Below are 17931 nucleotides of genomic sequence, written 5' to 3' on the forward strand. Positions count from 1 at the left end.
TCCCAGCACCCTGGGATCATGACCTGAGCCGAAGGCAGAGGCTTAACCCACTGATCTACCCAGGCGCCCCAAATTCCACCTTTTTAAGGGAGGATTGTATGGAATTTGACATCATTCATACTTTTAAAAAAGTGTCTTCAGGAAAATTAAGTCTCAATTAGGGTTCCCGAGAGAACACTTTTTACTATTCTGTCTGAATGCTCTTGTTTTTATATATCTGGGTTAGCTTAGCTATGGTGTAGGTCTCCTATTTATACTAATAGTGTTGAGCTGTTAATGACCATCTATGTGCTGATTGTTTAGAAATCAAAAAAATGAAGTATTTAGAAAGAGTAAATTCTAAATACTATATAAATTTGTTATTTAATTATTAAGCAGGTTTCATTGTTATCCATTGTACCTTAACACAGTTAAGTAGACAAAGATATCTAGACTTTGGTCTCATTATATAAATGACAGGCATATAATTAGTGTGTCCAACTGAGTGGAACCAAGCGCCTTTACTTTCCTCAAAATTTGAGACTATAATGACGTAATTATGAACTAAACTTATTGCTCTTCCTATTGGAATAATCACTTGAAGAGAAATGTTGGTAAGCGCAGTAACTAATACAGTTACACCTGAGTAAATCAAACATAAAGTACATACCAGTGAGACCTCGTGGGTCATACTCATTCCTAAAATGTAATAAAATGATACTTACAGAAAGTAAATGATTTGAAGTCTCATGATTTATTGTTTAGTTTTTTTTTTTTTTTAACAAAGAAATGCATTTAAAGATATTCATGAGCAAATTAGCATGTTTGTAAGACATGCTACAAAATTATGGCTTTAGAGAAAAGATAGTAATTCTCTAATAAAATTTAAGTATTTTTTACCTTTAAATACTGGGTTTAATTAATCTCTAAATCTAATATACTCTGTTTGCCACAGTAATCTATAAGTGAAGATTTATTTTCCTTGTAAGGATTTTATTGATTTCAAAGTTATTTGTCCCAGTTAAATAAATATGGGAAGATAAATGAATTTAAACTTGCTTAGGTACTCTTTTAGCTAATGAAGATTTTACGTCACTCTTTCTGAGAATATTCTCACTTCTTTACTAAAACCCACACTCAGTTTATCTCTTTTCAGTATCATCTGATCAAATTTCACCCATTCTTGGGTCAGCACCAACTTCTTTCTTTCTTTCCATTATGAACAAGGTAGAATTTTGTAGCTTCTTGTAGTGTAATTCAGGGTTGACAGATACTATGGTACTTTAGATTAATACTATTCAGTTACTGTGTTGCATTCAGTAAAGTATAATCCATAAAATTCATTTTGTAGTCTTTGTTAAAGAGAATATCCTGTTGGAAGATTATAGGCATTGTGTAATAAGAGCAATATATAATTCTCACAGTATTTTCAGTTTTTCAACAATTTTTTGCATGATTAATTAGAATATTAATGCATTAAAAACAAATTTATTTGACAAAAATATACCAAATAAATACAGGTTTCTTATTCAAAGTAGAAAATATAAAAATCATGTATTCAAGCATAATACTAAAATTGGTTTAATCCTTAGTCATTAAGAAAGCAAGTGATGAATTGTTAAGCAATTTTAATTTTTCTCTTTTTGTAAGATTTTATTTATTTATTTGACAGACAGAGATTACAAGTAGGCAGAGAGGCAGGCAGAGAGAGAGGAAGGGAAGCAGGCTTCTATAGACCAGGGGTTTTTCTTCATGTCTGCTTTGTTCATGGTTTCATATCCACTGCATAGAATAATAACAGGCAATGAAGCGCTATGGGCAGGAGTCAGAATAGTCAGGTCTGAGTGCAGGCAATAAGGATATGTATTATCTATAGAGAATTTAAAATCATTAATAAAACAAGAAAAATCATTCTTCTTTTTATTATTACCATGTACTGGAAGTTCTAAGCAATGTTGCTAATAAAATACTCCTCTCCTAGAAAACTTTTTTTTTTGTCTAAGTTCTTTTTTAAAAAAATATCGTATTTATTTATTTGATGGAGAGAGAGAGATAGAGAACAAACAAGAGAGGGAACACAAGCAGGGGGAGTGGAAGAGGGAGATGGAGACTTCCTGCTAATCAGGGGAGCCTGATGAGGAGCTCAATCCCAGGACCCCGGGATCATCACCTGAGCCGAAGGCAGAGGCTTTAACCCACTGAGCCACCCAGGCGCCCTTAAGTTTTCTTTTTACAGATCACATATTTCAGACTTATTATTCTTTATCCTCTGCTATGCAAATACATTGTAGTTTTAAGTATATGACCAAAAATGTGCTTAAAACATTAAAATACATTATTTACTTTCACCATTTAGTCTCTTTAATGACTTTTCATGGATGTCATTTTGCCTTATCTTTGACTTGATTTTGAATTTGTAAAACTGTAAGTGTACAACTGAAGCATACTTTCAAATGACATAGAAATAGTATATATGAAAGCTACTTCCCAATCAGCTAAACAGTTAACCAGGAAGATGCATTCTAACAATACATTATTATATGGTAATCGAGAGTATAGGCTAGGTTCAAATCCTAACTGTGACATAATAGCTGAATGACTTTAGGCAAGCTGCTTAATATTTCTGTGCCTCAGCTTCCCCATAATGATAGTATCTATACCGCAGGACTGTTGTAAGGATCAGATTCATGTGAACAGTGTATGGCACTTATAAAACTCAAGAAATATCTTCACTTAAATTTTGAATGTAGGTGACATACAATGTTACATTAGTTTCGGGTGTACAACAAAGCAATTCAGCTTCCCTGTACATTACGCTATGCTCCCCACAATTGTAGCTACCATCTCTTCCCATACAATACTATACAACATCATTGACATATTCATTATGCTATTCCTTTTATTCCTATGACTTGTTTATTCCATCACTGGAATCCTGTATGTCCCATTCCCCTTCATCCATTTTGTCCGTCACATCACTGCCCTTCCCACTGACAACCATCAGTTTTATCTCTGTATTTATAAGTCTGATTCTGCTTTTTTGCTTGTGTGTGTGTTTTTTTTTTATTAGACTCCAGATAAGAGTGAAATCATATGGTATTTGTCTTTCTCAGTCTGATTTATTTTATTTATTATTAGAATATTATTAGAATAACATTGTATAGGTACATCCATGTTGTTGTAAATAGCAAAATCCCATCCATTTTATGGCTGCATAATATTTCATTATATGTAAACAGATAAAACATGTATTATATAGTTATATATAATATGTATAATAACATATGCTAATATATTGATTATTATTATTAATACATGTTATTACTAAAAATATTAGCATATTTCCAATTACTAGTATATAACTAAATATATAATACATAGTCTATATTAATAAAGTTTATATAATAAGTATTTTTTTCCTTTTTTATGTTTGTTTCAAGTTTTTATTTAAATTCTAGTTAGTTAAGGTATAATGTAACATTAGTGTCAGGAGTGGAATTTAGTGATTCATCACTTAAAAATACTACCCTGTGCTCATCAAAGCAGGGGCACTCCTTAATACCCATCACCCACTTAGCCCATCACCTGCCCACCTCCCTCCATCAACCTTCCATTTGTTCTCTAGAGTTAAGTCTAGAGACTTAACTCCCCCTCTTTTATTTTTGTGCTCTCTTCTCCTGTGTTCATATGTTTTGTTTCTTTAATTTTGTGAGTGAAATCGTATTTTATTTGTTTCTCTGACTTTTCTCTATGGTAATACACTGTAGCTCCATTAAGGACATTGCAAATGGTAAAATTTGATTCATTTTATTCTTCTTGATTGGGTGAGTAATATTACACACACACCATCTTCTTTATCCATTCATTGGTTGATGAACATTTGGGCTCTTCCCATAGTTCGGCTATTGTTGATAATGTTGCTATAAACATTGGGTGCATGTCCTCCTTTAAATCAGTATTTTTGTATCCTTTGGGCAAATATCTAGTAGTACAATTGCTGGGTGGTTTTATTTTTAACTTTTGAGGAACCTCCATGCTGTTTTACAGAGTAGCTGCACCATTTGCATTCCCACCAACAATGTAAGACTTCCCCTTTCTCTGCATCCTTGCCATCCTTGCCAACATCTGTTAATTCCTCTGTTGTTGATTCTGACCATTCTTGTAGGTATAAGGTGATATCTCATCCTGGTTTTGATTTGTATTGCCCTGATGACGAGTGATATTGAGCATCCTTTCATGTGTCCATTAGCCATTTTATGTCTTTTTTTTTAAAGATTTTATTTATTTGACAGAGAGAAATCACAAGTAGATGGAGAGGCAGGCAGAGAGAGAGAGAGGGAAGCAGGCTCCCCGCTGAGCAGAGAGCCCGATGCGGGACTCGATCCCAGGACTCGATCATGACCCCAGCCGAAGGCAGCGGCTCAACCCACTGAGCCACCCAGGCGCCCCGCCATTTTATGTCTTATTTGGAAAAATATCTATTCATGTCTTCTGCCCATTTCTTAACCAGATTATTTGTTGTTTTTGTTTTTTGGGGTTTTTTTTGTTTTGTTTTTTGGGGTGTTGAGTTTGAAAGTTCTTCATAGATTTTAGGTACTAGCCCTTCATCAGATATGTCATTTGCAAATATCTTCTCCCATTCCATAGGTTACCTTTTAGTTTTGTTGATTATTTCCTTTGCTATGCAGAAGCTTTTTATCTTGAGGTCTCAATTGTTCATTTTTGCTTTTGTTTCTCTTGCCTCTGGAGATGTGTCTAGTAAGAAGTTGCTATGGCCAAGGAGAAAGGATTCTGCCTGTATTCTCCTCTAGGATTTTAATGATTTCCTGTCTCATATTTAGGTCTTCCATCTGTTTTTTTTTTTTAATTTGTGTATGGTGTAAGAAAGTGGTCCGTTTCATTCTTCTGCATGTGGCTGTCCAATTTTCCCAACACCATTTGTTGAAAAGACTCTTTCTCCCATTGCATATTCTTTCCTGCTTTGTTGAAGACTAGTTGAGTCTATTTTATTGTTTTCAGAGTACAAATCTTACATGTTTATTCCTAGGTATTTTATGGGTTTTGGTACAATTATAAATGGGACTGATTCCTTGATTTCTCTTTCTGCTTCATTATTGGTGTCAAGAAATGCAGCAGGTTTCTGTACATTGGTTTTGTATCCAGTGAATTTTCTGAATAGACTATCATGTCATCCGCAAATAGTGAAAGTTTGCCTTCTTCCTTACCCATTTGGATGCCTTTTATTTCTTTTGGTTGTCCGGTTGCTGTGGCTAGGACTTCTATTATGGTGTTAAATAACAGTGGTTAAAATGGACATCCCCATCTTGTTCCTGACCTTAGAGTAAAATCTCAGTTTTTCCCACTGAGGATGATATTAGCTGTGTTTCTCTCATATATAGCCTTTTATTATGTTGAGGTATGTTCTCTCTATCCCTATTTTGTTTAGGGTTTTTATCAAGAATGGATGTTGTACTTGGACAAATTCTTTTTCTGCATCTATTGAAAGGATCATATGGTTCTTACCTTTTATTAAAGTGGTGTGTCATGTTGATTGATTTACAAATATTGAACCATTTTTGCAGCCCAGGAAATCCCACTTGAATGTTTCCTTTAATGTACTGTTGGATTCAGTTTCCTAGTATCTTGTTGAGAATTTTTGCATCTGTGTTCCTGAAGGATATTGGCCTATAGTTCTGTTTTTTAGTGGAGTCTTTGTCTTATTTGGAATCAGACAAACTAGATTTTGTTCAGAAAATGCTGTCCTCATGGAATGAATTTGGATGTTTTCCTTCTGTTGCTGTTTTTTGGAATATTTTGAGAAGAATAGGTATTAACCCTTCTTTAAATGTTTATTAGAATTCCCCTGGAAAGCCATCTGGACCTGCAGTTTCATTTGTTGGGAGATTTTTGATTACTGATCGAAATTTTTTGCAGGTTGTGGTCTGTTTAAATTTTATATTTCTTCCTGTTTCAGTTTTTATAGTTTGTTTCTAGTTTACCGATTTCTACCAGATTGTACAATTTGTTGGCATATACTTTTTCATAGTATTCTCTTATAATTGTATTTCTATGGTGTCAGTTGTGATTTCTCCTTTCTCATTTATCATTTATTTGGTTCCTTTCTCTTTTCTTTTTGATAAGTCTGACTGGGGTTTATCAGTTTCATTAATTCTTTCAAAGAACCAGCTCCTGGTTCCATTAATCTATTCTACTGGTTATTTTAATTTCTGTATCATTTATTTCTACTCTAATCTTTATTATTTCCTTTCTTCTGCTAGCTTTCAGCTTCATTCATTGTTCTTATTCTAGCTGCTTTAGGTTTAAGTTTAGGTTGTGTATTGGAGACTTTTCCTGTTTCTTGAGGTAGGCCTGTATTGCTGTATACTTCCCTCTTATGACCACTGTTACTGCATCCCAAAGGTTTTGAACCATTGCATTTTCATTTTTGTTGTTTCCATGTTTTACTCTTCTTTTTCTTTGATGTCTTCGTTGGCCCATTTATTGTAGTATGTTGTTTAAAATTCATGTATTTGTGGTCTTTTCAAATTTTTCATGTGGTTTTCAATTTTCATAGCATTTTGATCAGAAAATATTCATGGTATGACCTCAGTCTTTTTGTACTTTTTGAGGCTTGATTTTTAAAATATTTTATTTATTTATTTATTTGACAGACAAATCACAAGTAGGCAGAGAGGCAGGCGGGGGGGGGGGGGAGTAGCAGGCTCCCCGCCAAGCAGAGAGCCCAATATGGGGCTCCATCCCAGCAGCCTGGGATCATGATCTGAGCCGAAGGCAGAGGCTTTAACCCACTGAGCCACCCAGGCGCCCTGAAGCTTGATTTTTTAATGTAGTAGGTGATCTATTCTGAAGAATGTTCCCTGTGCACTTGAAAAGAATTTGTGTTCTCCTGCTTTAGGGTGGATGTTGTGAATATATCTGTTAAGTCCAGCTGGTCCAATGTGTCATTCAAGCCATTGTTTATTTGTTGATTTTGTGTTTAGATGATCTGTCCATTGCTGTAAGTGGGGTGTGTAAGTACCCTACTATTATTGTATTATTATCAATTACTGTCTTTTAGTTTGTTATTAATTGTTCTACATATTTGTGTGCTCCCATGTTGGTGGCATAAATATAATTGCTTGATCTTCTTGGATAGACCCTTTTATTATGATATAGTGCCGTTCTTCATCTCTTGTTAAGGCCTTTGGTTTAAAATCTCATTTGTCTGATGTAAGTATTCTTACTCCACCTTTTCTTTTGACTTCCATTTGCATGAGAAATGTTTCTCCATCCCCTCACTTTCAATCTGCAGATGTCTGGGTCTGAAATGAGTCTCTATTAGGCAGCGTATAGATGGGTATTATTTTTTTTTATCCATTCTTATATCCTATGTCTTTTGATTGGAATGTTTAGTCCATTTACATTCAGAGTAATTATTGATAGATACGGATTTTATTACTGCCATTTTATTACTTGTTTTGTCATTTTCTGGAGATTTTCTCTGTTCCTTTTTTTTTTTTTTTTTTTTTGGAAAAAAACCACAAGGAGATACAACCTTACACTAATTACAATGACAAAAAAAGCCCTCAGATTGTTTCCCAAGTCCATAGTCTGTCATGGTTCATCTCCCTCTCTGACTTCTCCCCCTTTGGTTTTCCCTCCCTTCCTCTATGGTCCTCCATGCTATTCTTTATAGTCCACATATGAGTGAAACCATATGATAATTGTCCTTCTCTGCTTGACTTATTTCATTTAGCATAATCCCCTGCAGTTCCAACCATGTCAGTGCAAATGGTAGGTGTTCATCCTTTCTGATGGGTAAATAATATTCCATTATACCATGCCTTTTTTATCCATTCATCTGTTGAAAGGCATCTTGGCTCTTTCCACAGTTTGACTATTGTGGGCATTGCTATTATGAACATTGGGGTGCTTGTGGCCCTTCTTTTCACTACTCTATATCTTTGAGGTAAATGCCTAGTAGTCCAGTTGCAGGGTTCTATTTTTAACATCTTGTGGAAGCTCAATACTGTTTTCCAGAGTGACTATACCAGCTTTCATTCCCACCAACAGTGTAAGAGGGTACCCCTTTCTCCACATCCTTGCCAACATTTGTTGTTTCTTGACTTGTTAATTTTTGCCATTGTAATTAGTGTAAGGTTGTATCTCCTTGTGGTTTTGATTTTTACTTCCCTGACAGATAGTGATATTAAACATTTTTTCATTTTTCTGTTAGCCATTATTATGTCTTCTTTGGAGAAGTGTCTGTTCATGTCTTATGCCCATTTTTTGGCTGGATTACTTATTTTTTGGATGTTGAGTTTGAGAAGTTCTTTATAGATCTTGGACACCAACCCTTTATCTGTAATGTCATTTGCAAATATCTTCTCCCATTCCCTGGTTTGCCTCTTTGTTTTGTTGACTGTTTCCTTTGCTATGTAGAAGCTTTTTATCTTGATGAAGTCCCAAAAGTTCATTTTTGCTTTTGTTTGCCTTGCCTTTGGAGACATGTCTTGAAAGAAGTTGCTGTGGCCAAGGTCAAAGAAATTAATACCTATGTTCTTCTTTAGGATTTTCATGGATTCCTGTCTCACATTGAGGTCTTTCATCCATTTTTGAGTTTATTTTTGTGTGCGGTATAAGAAAATAGTCGTTTGATTCTTCTGCATATGGCTGCTTAATTTTCCCAGTACCATTTATTGAAGAGACTTGTCTTTTTTCCATTGAATATTCTTTCCTGATTTGTCAAAGATTAGTTGACCATAGAGTTGAGGGTCCTTTTCTTGGGTCTCTCTTCTGTTCCACTGGTCTGTGTCTGTTTTTGTACCAATACCCTTCTGTCTTGATGATCACAGCTTTGTAATATTATAGCTTGAAGTCAGGCATTGTGATGACCCTAGCTTTGGTTTTCTTTTTCAATATTCCCTTAATGATTTGGGGTCTTTTCTGGTTCCACACAAATTTTAGGATTGTTTGTTCCAATTCTGTGAGAAATGCCAATGGTATTTTGATAGGGATTGCATTGATGTGTAGATTGCTCTGGGCAGCATAGACATTTTAACGATGTTTATTCTTCCAGTATATGAACATGGAATATTTTTTCATCTCTTTGTATCTTCCTTCATTTCTTTCATAAGTGTTCTACAGTTTCTAGAGTATAGATCCTTTACTTCTTTGGTTAGGTTTATTCCTAGGTATCTTACAGTGTTTGGTGCTATTGTAAGTGTAGTCAATTCCTTAATTTCTTTTTCTTAAGTCACATTGTATTGTATAGAAATGTGACTGATTTCTGTGCACTCATTTTGTATTCTGCCATGTTTCTGAATTGCTGTATAAATTCTTGTAATTTGGGGGTACTCCTTTAGTTTTTTTTTGTCTGAGAAACTGTTTATCTCTCATTTTATTCCAAATGATAGCCTTGCTGGATAGGGTATTCTTCACTAGATTTTTTCCATTCGTTCCCATTGAATATATTGTGCCACTCCCTCTGGCTTGCTAAGTCTGTGGAATGATCTGCAGCTAGCCTTTTGCATCTTCCCTTGTGAGTCAAGGACTTGTTCAAGTTCCTGTTTTTAGGATTTTTTTCCTTTATCACTCTATTTTGCAAATTTCAGTACAGTACCTTTTAGTGTTGGCCTGCTTTTGTTGATTTTGGTGGGAGTTTCATGTCCTCCTGGATCTGAATGTCTGTTTTTTGTTCCCTAAATTACGGAAGTTTTTATCTATTACTTCCTCAAATAAACCTTCTGCCCCCTTGCTCTCTCTCTTTTTTGTCTTATCATATGAATGCTATTACATTTGATAGAGTCACTGAGTTCCATGTCTGTTTTTGTGATCAATAATTCTTTCTCTGTTTTGATCAGCTTCATTATTTTCCATTGTTCTATTTTCTTTATCACTCATTTGTTCCTCTGCTTCTTTTTTTTATGCTATTTACTTTTTTTCAATTTATTTATTTTCAGAAAAACAGTATTCATTATTTTGTCACCACACCCAGTGCTCCATACAGTCCATGCCCTCTATAATACCCACCACCTGGTACCCCAACCTCCCACCCCAGGCCACTTCAAACCCCTGAGATTGTTTTTCAGAGTCCATAGTCTCTTATGATTCACCTCCCCTTCCAATTTACCCCAACTCCCTTCTCCTCTCTAACACCCCTTGTCCTCCATGCTATTTGTTATGCTCCACAAATAAGTGAAACCATATGATAATTGACTCTCTCTGCTTGACTTATTTCACTCAGCATCATCTCTTCCAGTCCCGTCCATGTTGCTACAAAAGTTGGGTATTCATCCTTTCTGATGGAGGCATAATACTCCATAGTGTATATGGACCACATCTTCCTTATCCATTTGTCCGTTGAAGGGCATCTTGATTCTTTCCATAGTTTGGCGACTGTGGCCATTGCTGCTATAAACATTGGGGTACAGATGGCCCTTCTTTTCACGACATCTGTATTTTTGGGGTAAATACCCAGGAGTGCAATGGCAGGGTCATAGGGAAGTTCTATTTTTAATTTCTTGAGGAATCTCCACACTGTTCTCCAAAGTGGCTGCACCAACTTGCATTCCCACCAACAGTGGAAGAGGGTTCCCCTTTCTCCACATCCTCTCCAACACATGTTGTTTACTGTTTTGCTAATGAAAATACAGAAAGGGAAATTAGAGAATCGATTCCATTTACTATAGCACCAAGAACCATAAAATACCTGGGAATAAACCTAACCAAAGAGGTAAAGGATCTGTACTTGAGGAACTACAGAACACTCATGAAAGAAATTGAAGAAGACACAAAAAGATGGAAGACCATTCCATGCTCTTGGATCAGAAGAATAAACATTGTTAAAATGTCTATACTGCCTACAGCAATCTATACTTTTAATGCCATTCCGATCAAAATTCCACCAGTATTCTTCAAAGAGCTGGAGCAAATAATCCTAAAATTTGTATGGTATCAGAAGAGACCCCGAATCGCTAAGGAAATGTTGAAAAACAAAAATAAAGCTGGGGGCATCACATTACCTGATTTCAAGCTTTATTACAAAGCTGTGATTACCAAGACAGCATGGTACTGGCATAAAAACAGACACATAGACCAGTGGAACAGAGGAGAGAGCCCAGATATGGACCCTCAACTCTACGGTTAATTAATCTTCGACAAAACAGGAAAAAATATACAGTGGAAAAAGACAGCCTCTTCAATAAATGGTGCTGGGAAAACTGGGAAGCTATATGTAGAAGAATGAAATTCAACCATTCTCTTACACCGTACACAAAGATGAACTCAAAATGGATAAAAGACCTCAACGTGACACAGGAATCCATCAGAATCCTAGAGGAGAATATAGGCAGTAATCTCTTCGATATCAGCCACAGCAACTTCTTTCAAGATATGTCTCCAAAGGCAAAGGAAACTAAAACGAAAATGCACTTTTGGGACTTCATCAAAATCAAAAGCTTCTGGGTGCCTGGGTGGCTCAGTGGGTTAAGCCACTGCCTTCAGCTCAGGTCATGATCTCAGGGTCCTGGGATCGAGTCCCGCATTGGGCTCTTTGCTCGGCAGGGAGCCTGCTTCCCTCTCTCTCTCTCTCTCTCTGCCTACCTCTCTGTCTACTTGTGATCTCTCTATATAAAATAAATAAAAAAAAATCAAAAGCTTCTGCACAGCAAAGGAAACGGTCAAAAAAACAAAGAGGCAACCCACGGAATGGGAGAAGATATTTGCAAATAACAGTACAGACAAAAGGTTGAGATCCAGGATCTATAATGAACTCCTCAAACTCAACACACATGAAACAGGCAAACATATCAAAAAATGGGAAGAAGATATGAACAGACACTTCTCCAATGAAGACATACAAATGGCTATCAGACACATGAAAAAATGTTCATCATCATTAGCCCTCAGGGAGATTCAAATTAAAACCACATTGAGATATCACCTTACACCTGTTAGAATGGCCAAAATCAACAAAACAGGAAACAACATCTGTTGGAGAGGATGTGAAGAAAGGGGAATCCTCTGCTTCTTCTATTCTTGTTGTCATTACATCCAGTCTTTTTAGAATCTCAGTTTAAAAAAAAAAATCTCAATTATTGCGTTTTTCATCTATTTGTTAACCCCTTTATCTCTGTGGTAAGGGCCTCCCTGAAGTCTTCTATTCTCTTCTCAAGCCTGGTATCATTATGATCATTGCTTTAAAATATCCAGGTTATTTTACTTTTATCTGTTTCAGTTTTATCCTGGGCTATGATCTTTTCTTGTTATTTCTTTTGAAATGAATTCTTCTGACTTGGCATTTTATCTAAGTCTCTGTTTTCTTCTCTGTGTTAGAAAAGCCTGTTGTGTCTTCTTCTCCTGAGAGTAATGGCTTTACGAATAGGTCAGATAGTGTCCAGGGCCCGGCGAGTGTCTCTGATGTATGCAGTGTGCCCTCTGCTGCTTTGTTTTCACTGCTCTGTCCTTCAAGCAAGCCTCTGCAAAGGCTCTCCTTGCCTGCAGTGGGAATTGTTTAGATCTTGGCCAGTGTATAGGGAGTTTTAACTAGGCATACTCTGGCCTACTTGTTAAATGAGACCTGGTGCTACTTCCACTAGAACTGAAGCCTTGATGAACTCTCTGGTCAGTATATGTGGTATGTGTGAGGATTTCTATTGGTCTTGTGAACAAGGGGCCTGTTGCACTTGGACTTGTACACATTTGCAGGAGAAAAGTAGTACCAGCAGACTGCAGGTTGGGTAGGACTTGGTGGAGGAGGGAAATGGTGCCAGCCAGGTCCTTTGTCTCTGGAGAGTGGTCTCTGTGCTGCTGCTCTCAGGTAATCATTCCCAGAAGAGGGAACAATTTCCTCTTTTGTGTTCCAAGTGTTACTCAGATCAGTGTTTTCATGCTATCTCTGTGTTGCTTGCCTGCCTGGAGCAGTGCAGTGCACTTTGGGCTCTATCCCAGCCAAGCCTGCTAACTTTTAAAACTCCAAACTGTAGGGAAGTTCTTTTGTGGGGGCCTGCACTGGTCTTTTGGAGGAGGGTCTCATGGTACTGGGACAGATGCAGGTTTGAACGAGGGCAATCATTCTAGAGTGCAGGTACTTGGGATTTGGAGCAAGCAGGCTAAATAGACAGTGTCTGAGTAGTTGCTTTCAGCAGGTGTCTCTCTGCCTGTTATGAGGGGGAAGGGGGTGGAAACGGTGCCTGTTAGCTTTTTTGTCCCAAGAGAGTTGTCTCTGTGAATGCCACCTCTCCCATATGAGCTCCAAAAAGAGTAAATAGTTTCTCTTCTGTGTGCCTTAGGTGATCCTCAGATTGCACTCTGTTCTGGGATTAGTTGCCTGCCTTGTTTCCAGGAATAGGGCAGTGCTCTCAGGGCTCTATCCCAGCCAAGCCTGTGGACCTCTCAAAGTCCAGTCTTTGAGCCCACTGTTTGCAAAAATTCATGAAAATCAGCCCCTCCTATTTTCCAGCCAATGGCTTTGGGGAACTGTTCTTGTGCATTTCCCTATGAGCTCTTTCCTCTCCCTCTCTCTCTCTCTTTCTCTCTTTCTCTTTTACTAGTTGTGTTTGAGGGCACTTTTGTCACTTTCAAATGTGCTCATTGTCATGCAAACTCCGAGTAGAAATCCTGGTTCTTTGTATTTCAGAACAAAAACTGAAACTTGTTAAAGGGTAATAGCTTATTATATGAGAGACCAGTGTTCTAATCCCAGTTTTAGAGAACTGAAAACATGGTGGTATTTCTAGTTTCATGTTGGTGATGTCAGACTTGTGAAATTCAGATACCTTTGTTTCCGTTGTACTGATTGTGACTAGCACCTCCATTCATCAAATTTTCAAGTATTACTGTTATGTTCTATGAATTAAAGCTTATTTTGCACTAAGTTTCTTTAATGCCAATCAAATCTGAGTATTATTGCCAGCAGAGAAATTGTGATAGAGAATACATTTCATAATCTTTAAGATAATTAAGACTTTAAGCAGTTGCTAAATGAAGTAAAAAGTAAAAGGAGCATAGTTTATGAAAGGTACAGAGCCAAGGTTTACAACAATTTGAGTTTTAATATCACATGATTCCAATGGATAATGTTTTCACTTCTGTTGTATCTTCTGCAATCTTAGTAATAGTTGTTGATTGGTATTAATAAGTGTTATGCTTTTAGGAAAGGATTTGGCCCATCTGATTTAATTTTTTAAATTAAATTAATTTATTTATTTTTAGAAGAACAGTATTCATTATTTTTTCACCATACCCAGTGCTCCAGGCAATCCATGCCCTCTATAATACTCACCACCTGGTACCCCAACCTCCCACCCCCAGGCCACTTCAAACCCCTCAGATTGTTTTTCAGAGTCCATAGTCTCTCATGATTCACCTCCCCTTCCAATTTCCCCCAACTCCCTTCTCCTCTCTAACACCCCTTGTCCTCCATGCTATTTGTTATGCTCCACAAATAAGTGAAACCATATGATAATTGACTCTCTCTGCTTGACTTATTTCACTCAGCATCATCTCTTCCAGTCCCGTCCATGTTGCTACAAAAGTTGGGTATTCATCCTTTCTGATGGAGGCATAATACTCCATAGTGTATATGGACCACATCTTCCTTATCCATTTGTCCGTTGAAGGGCATCTTGGTTCTTTCCATAGTTTGGCGACTGTGGCCATTGCTGCTATAAACATTGGGGTACAGATGGCCCTTCTTTTCACGACATCTGTATCTTTGGGGTAAATACCCAGGAGTGCAATGGCAGGGTCATAGGGAAGTTCTATTTTTAATTTCTTGAGGAATCTCCACACTGTTCTCCAAAGAGGCTGCACCAACTTGCATTCCCACCAACAGTGGAAGAGGGTTCCCCTTTCTCCACATCCTCTCCAACACATGTTGTTTCCTGTTTTAATTTTAAATCACTTTTAGCAGTTATTGAGCTAGTTAATTTTGTGAAGAAGAATTAAAGTTACATAATGCATTTAAAGTAATTATTGATAGGTATCACTATTGCCATTTTGTTAATTGTTTTCTGGTTGTTTTGTAGTTCTTTTCCCTCTCTTGCTTTCTTCCTTTGTGATTGATGAGTTTCTGTAGTGTTATGTTTGGCTTTCTTTCTCCTAGTATTTGGTGTATCTATTACACTTTTGAGTTTGTGGTTACCATGAGGTTTATATATAACTTCCTAAATAAGCAGTAGTCTATATTAATTTGATCATAACAAAAAAAGCAGGAAGTGTAAGGAGAAAATAATTGTTTATGCTTTAAATTTGTAGATCAATTAATAATGTAACATCTAATTGAATTAGTGTACAGACATTAGAATTCAGGTTATGAATATCTTTAGTATTTCTTTCCAAAATTTGTTTTTGTTTTTTAAGATGTTATTTATTTGAGAGAGAGCATGAGCAGGGGGAGGGACAAAGGGAAAGGGAGAATCAGAGTCCCCCGCTCCCCGCTGAGCGGGGAGTCCTGGACTAGATCCCAGGACCCCGGAATCATGACCTGAGCTGAAGGCAGATGCTTAACCAACTGAGCCACCCAGGGCACCCCTCTTTCTAAGAATTGTTATAAAACCCATTAAGTGTAAATTGATAATCTGACTTGACAACTAGAAATTTTTGGTGGCACTCCCTGAACCAAACTATGATATATTGTTATAAAACAAAAGGATATAATTATTCCAGTATATATTTCTTTTATATATCCTGTTAAATGGAACCAGTAGTCTACCATTAAGATATTCAAAATATATTTTTATTTATATTCATGTTCATCTGCTTTTTCCCTAGTACACATCAATTGAGTAGGAAGAACTGGAAAATTGAGAACTTTAGCATGGATATTGGTATATCATGAAACAGGATAGATTCTCCCAAGTTTTATCAGGGATTTCTATCTTTGTAGTTATATATCCCCATTTAATTCAGCAATTACCTAGGGAGTTTAAACTCCCCAGCAAAGATATGGCATTTGAAAAACTTTAGTTAATTAGAAATAATTTTGTTGTGAAGGTTATTATATCTTTTGAAATGATTAGTATCATATGTCTTACTATATCCCAGGATCAGTGGGAATCACTCTTACAGTCATATAAAAACTATACTCACATAAAGTAGAAACCATCTTAGAATATCATTTTTTTGGTGGACCTGAAAAAAATATTTACTACAAAATTTATTGTAGCTCAGATGGTTATTGAGTCCTCTATTTATGCTTAGAATAAAATGATTTATAATAATGAGAATCTCTTTCTGATGTTGACTTCCGTGATAAACTTTGAACTGTCTTCCTAGGTTTAAAAAAAAAAAGAAAATCTACTAGTATAAACTTCCAGAAAAGGAGCGGGTATACTTTTCTACTGGTGTTTGAGGGGAAAGAATTTCTCAGTACTTATACCATTTCTAATATATTCTTTATGTTCTTATTTTATCCTGCCCCAGGCCCTTTCCTGGACCATAAGAATTTCTCCCATTTAGGGATCCCTTTAATCCTTTCTTTCAGTACACAGAACTTTTTGCCTTTCCTTTATATTTGTGTGTTGGCCTTTAGCAATTCTAAGTGTATTAGGCTACAGTACCTCTCTGAAGGGCCTTTTTTTCTGCATGATATTTATTTTCTCATGCACACATTCTCCAAGGCCAGGCCCCATGAATATGTAAATGTAAAAAGGAAATGATTTGGGATTTCTGAAAATACTATATACTGCTTTAACTTGTGTCATTCATGGACTTTAGAGTATATGTATCACTCAAACTAAGACAACAGTGTTCCCCGAAAATGTTTCTTAGAAAACCCTACAATGAATAGATATATTAACTTATCAGTAAAGTTTATATTAAATGGATTCTTCCATCTGAAGAATCTTAAGTATGTTCTCTAAGTAAATAAATAATCCATTTTCAATCTTTTTTACACAGTTACTTTGCTTAGCAATCCTTTATCCATCCTCTTTGGGAATGTTATAAGGATAAGTTAAGCTCTTTCTATGAATAAATGGTTTCCCAAGCTTTTCTACTCCGCTAGTTTTACAAAATGAACCACTAACTGCCTCCTCTTCTTGGGTCTTAGTGTGCTCTTAATTAATAGTTAACACATATTTTAGCTATTAACACATATAGAATATTGTTATGATTTTTACATATTCCCCATCTCTAGATTATAAATTCCTTAAAGGCAGGAGCCATGACTTGCTCAGCTCTCTATTTCCCCTGGCCCCAGTTTAGAGCCTTGAAAATAGTATCATGCAGTGAAATGTGTTTAAGCAGGAACTCAAGATATTTTTGTTTTAAACAGATTTGGTTCATTTGACTTGTACGTCTTCTAAAACAGCAAGAGAAGATTTAGAACCAGTTGTGCGGAAATTGTTTACTCCATATACCGAAACAGAGATAGGTAAGAATAACAATCAGTGATTCATGATGAAAAGGTAATATAACGACTTTACTCCTTAGGTATTTCATTAAGTTTTCTGCAACCTGTTCAGAAATAGTTCTTACACATTTTAGTAACGTAAACTAGCACATTCTCTTCCTAAAAATGGGAAAATGTTCACTCTGTAATGGTAAAGGAAAAATAATATGTTTCACACACAACATGTAAAAGTGCAAAAGATACACATTTATATACATACATACATACATGTGTAAGAAAAAAAGACTGCCTGTAAATCGCTCAGTTTTGGTGAAATTATGGACTTTTTTTTTTTTAAAGATTTTATTTATTTATTTGACAGAGATCGCAAGTAGGCAGAGAGGCAGGCAGAGAGAGAGGAGGAAGCAGGCTCCCTGAGGAGCAGAGAGCCCGATGTAGGACTCGATCCCAGGACCCTAGGATCATAACCTGAGCCGAAGGCAGAGGCTTTAACCCACTGAGCCACCCAGGCACCCTGGACTTTTTTTTTCTTATAATTTTCTTCATTTTATAGATCTTATACAAAAAGTATACCTTTATCAGAAAAAGTTACCTTC

General features: G+C 36.3%; 1 protein-coding gene across 5 annotated transcripts in view; it reads left to right on the forward strand.

The window, feature by feature from the left end:
* The window catches only part of CHM (CHM Rab escort protein), a 239583-nt gene that overhangs the window by 198871 nt on the left and 22781 nt on the right, over positions 1–17931 (forward strand). For all 5 annotated transcript variants that reach the window (XR_014306871.1, XM_082715969.1, XM_082715970.1 and 2 more), the window contains one exon: positions 17258–17356. Coding sequence is in view for 4 of the 5 variants with exons in the window: in XM_082715969.1 (XP_082572095.1) it covers positions 17258–17356 (99 nt within the window). In the remaining variant the exon portion in view is untranslated. The remainder of the gene's footprint in view (positions 1–17257; positions 17357–17931) is intronic.

The sequence above is a fragment of the Mustela nivalis genome (assembly GCF_964662115.1).
Source record: "Mustela nivalis genome assembly, chromosome: X".
Lineage (NCBI taxonomy): Eukaryota > Metazoa > Chordata > Mammalia > Carnivora > Mustelidae > Mustela > Mustela nivalis.